Source organism: Rhagoletis pomonella, unplaced genomic scaffold (assembly GCF_013731165.1).
Source record: "Rhagoletis pomonella isolate Grant_MI unplaced genomic scaffold, Rhpom_1.0 Rhpom_scaffold_00005, whole genome shotgun sequence".
Lineage (NCBI taxonomy): Eukaryota > Metazoa > Arthropoda > Insecta > Diptera > Tephritidae > Rhagoletis > Rhagoletis pomonella.
In genome coordinates this window covers 74,522,857-74,526,840 of record NW_023458559.1, presented here as the reverse complement: position 1 = coordinate 74,526,840, position 3,984 = coordinate 74,522,857, and the positions used below count along the sequence as shown (strand labels likewise).

General features: G+C 30.9%; 1 protein-coding gene across 1 annotated transcript in view; it reads left to right on the top strand.

The window, feature by feature from the left end:
• LOC118739520 (serine protease inhibitor 77Ba) overlaps positions 1–3,984 on the top strand; it is a gene marked incomplete at its 3' end in the record, with an annotated part of 5,056 nt that extends 1,072 nt beyond the window's left edge. The window contains 2 exon segments of the mRNA XM_036470890.1: positions 314–407; positions 3,815–3,984. Of these exon segments, the coding sequence (XP_036326783.1) occupies positions 392–407; positions 3,815–3,984 (186 nt within the window).

Genomic DNA, 3,984 nt, shown 5'->3' with positions numbered 1-3,984 from the left:
TAATTACATATGCATATAGTCATACAACAAAAAATAAACACCTATTGAGCAGCATTAAAGCTACGAAATTAGCAGCTAAAGCTTATCGTGAGAATATACCAAAAAAAAAAAAAAAAACAAAAAAAACAAAGCAAGGAACTAGCCAATTAAACTGCAGTCCGGTTTTTGTATTGAGTTGCTGTGGAAGTCATGTTTTGATATATATATGTACATATATATATGCATTTTTTTTTTGTTTCCATACAAAAGTGAATAAACAGTGCTAAGCTGAATAAGTGTACTAAATTATAACAAAGAAAATTTATTCCTCTAGGAACCCGTTAAAATAAAATTAACCGCGTTGTAAAATTTCGCTACTCCTAAAATACTCATCGGCAGCAAAAGCTTCGGAATGTTGTTACGTAAAGGTGAGCCTTGATTTACTATGCACTGTTTCGTTAATATGAAAAATCGTGTTACATACATACTTACTATACAAACTATAATCATTTCACATTAAAATTCTGCTGTTTTTATTTACAATCAATTTTTTCTCGTAGTTCTATAAGATACATATATTACTTATGCTATATGCATCAATAAGCCAATAAAAGATTTTTTTTTTTTTTTTTTAGTGCACTGATTTCAAGGCGAATTGTGGTGATTGTAAAAATGATGTGTTTGTTGCAAATTTTTTGTGTTCTGATTGTCATCGTGCGTATAATTTGTTAGTGTAATTTTTTGTTTTTGTGCTGCCGCTATCAGCTTGTATGAACTCGCCTTGAATGAAGCTATGGAATTGGAATCGCCTTACGAACAGCTTGTGTGACGTTTTGTTCTTTGTACATATATAAAATCGGCGGAAATGAGAACGAGTTATTACAGAATGTAGTGCGGGGTGTTTACCGAACACCGAATATAAAGCTCGGTGTGAAGGCCCCTAATATAAATTTATTATTTACTAGATCGCCCTTACCCGCTTCGCTGAGTTTATGAAATTTCTACGTGCTACATTGAGTAAAATTTATTTCAAGAAAACTCAATTAAAAAAAAGGAGGTTTAAAATTTGTTTAACCATCTTCAAAATAATTTCAAACTACATAAAACTTTCTTTCTCACTTATCATACTTTTTCAATTAATCTATCCCCTGAACTCAATTTGAGATTTTAAATAGATGGAGACCCCTAACATGTAGTTTTGATACCCATATTGTAATAATTCATAATAATTCATTTAAATTAATAAATTATTAATAGTTTGAATTTAACCTTTTAAACAGTTGGCAACATTTTTAAACCTGTTTCCTGTGACACTCATACATATTGCATAATTGAATTTAATTTAAAAAATGTGGCAACCCTTGTGAAAGACTTAAATATTATTCAAAACTTTCAAACTAAAGGTTTCTTAACAATATTTCGTTTGACAACCATACTTTAATTCTTCAGATAGCTTGCGTATAATTAATTTAAATTTGAATTTTTAAACAGGTGGCAACCCTTTTCAAGATATATTAAAACTACAGCTTTTTTAAGGCTCTTAACATCAATTTTTTAATATCTATAATTTTCAAATAAAGAACCCTCTTAATTGAAGTTGAATTTGATTTTTTTTTAAAGGTGGCAGCCCTCATCCATGAGTAGATAATGATTTTATATATCTCCATACCAAGTTCCAGTAATCTTCCAAAAATATTTCCTAAGGAATGCAGTATGAAAAATTCCGTTTGTATGGGAGGTGCCACGCCCCCTTGTCTAATCGAGATTAAATGTATCCTATATTTTAAGTTGGGCTAAGTGACAGGAGTGTACAAAATTTCATGATGGTCGGTTGAGTAGTTAAAGCGTGAAAGCGTAGCAAACAAACAAACTCTCTTTCAGATATTAGTAAGGATTTGAATAATCAAATCATGAATAAATTTTATTCCTCGACCAAACACAAAATTTAATTTTTCTGTGATATGATTCGTCAAAGCAAATCAAATTGATTCGTTAATTTAAAAAAAAAAAAATTTCTTTTATGCAAGGGAAACACGATTTTCGAGTTTTTTCCAATCCAAATCAAATCACAAATAAGTTTAATTTTTTATTGGTCCGACGAATCAAATCCCAATAAAAAAAATACAAAACTTGGAGCACTCTAATGTACATGCATACATTCAATTAAAAAAACAAACATAATATATATACTCTAGCATGCCAAGGCGCCGCACAGTGTTTCGACTATATGGAGGCACGTAGAAATATTAGAAAACATCCACCGATTTCTCTGAAACTTGACATGTGCTCTAATTTTACTTAGAAATATGGAATTATGGAATTTTATAAATATGCAATAATTACCACGCCCTCCACTCTTTTGGGCGGAAACATTAAATTTCATCCGATTTCGATGAAATTTAGTTTGTATTCTCTCTTTCATTAGAAAACCCTATATATAAAATATGGGGAGGATGGGATCACTATAACGTCCAAAACTCACAAAAAATGTGGGCCCAGTCATTAGGTGTGATGAAATTTTGTTTAATTTTTGTTTCCCGCTTTCCACACTCAGAAACAAAAATTATACTTTAAAATTACATAGGTGTAAATATTCCCTTTTAATTACACACAAGTAAATTATGTGAAATTTGGTATTTGTGACTTTTAGTTTTCCCTCTCTAAGCCCAACAGGTTTTTTTTTATCAACTTTCTCCATGACTTTTTTCTACCTGCCTCCATATAGCAAGTGAGCGGAGCAGTATTTACTCGAATACACTTGCTAACATGCACTTCCGCATATTCATGCATACAGAAATAGCATTAGGGTGATCAGTTTAGAAATATTCTTCAAGGCTTTATTGATTTAAAATTACAAAACTTGTAAAGAAATAAAATGTAAGTAAGTATTTAAAAAAAGTTAAAATTTTATTGCACGCTTGGAAAAACATGAATTTTGTTCTTCTCGAAGAGCAAAATGAAAAAGAGCGCCGTGCCATCAGCAGAGCCATTTTTCGTGAATTTCATACCACCCTAATGTATATGTATCTACATATGTATGTCCATACTCATATTTTGTTCGATATTCTCTCCCTATTGTTAAAAATACACACAATTTACGTCAGTTGTGTGCTTAAATCTCTGTAAATTGGAAAACCCCGATGCTTTCGTTTTGTTTATTCTGCTATGGGGTCAGACAACCAAGAACTCAAGCAATTAGCGAGTTATCAGAGATAAAAAAGGGTATTCACCGTGCGTATTTTAACAATATTTTTCTGAACTAGCTACATACATAAAATAAATGTACTTACATACATATGTAGTATGTATCGCAACTGGAAGCTCTGTAGATTGTTGTCGCATGTTTCAGTTACAGATTTTCAAAATTCTAACTTCTTTGTTTATTTGGGGTTAAATGCGAACGATTGGTAATTGAATATGATGGTGGATGGAGTTGTTTGTGAATGTAAAATGTTGAGAAATGTTTTTTTTTTTTTGGTTATATGCTGAAATAAAAAAATGCAAATTTAAAAAATGAATATGAAACAATGAAAATGAAAACAAGTTAAACAAATACCTATAGGTTTTAGCATGCTTAACGAATTTTCAATTTGAATCCCGATCTGCATATTTATCTCCTGTTTTTCAAATTTGCGTAGTTTTCGTTGATATATTTATATACATACATATGTACCATGTATGAAGCCAGTTGAGGTTGAGGTTATTCATATCCTTTGGCAAATAGTATTGAAATATTAGAAATAGCATTTAAAATGAGTATTTTTTTAAAACAATACAATCTATCCCGTAACTACTACATAATTTAATAAAACACATTTCCTTTCAACTTTTACAGCTATTTACCTGCTCCTGCCCATCACCGTTTGCCTCTTAATCCACCTAACTGCCAGTGAAATATGCCGTAAATTAGATGATACAAGCACAATACTGCGTACAAATCGGCAAGCATTTCTAAGCATAACAGAGGGTGCAGAGAAATTTGGTTTGGAACTTTTTACAAAGATA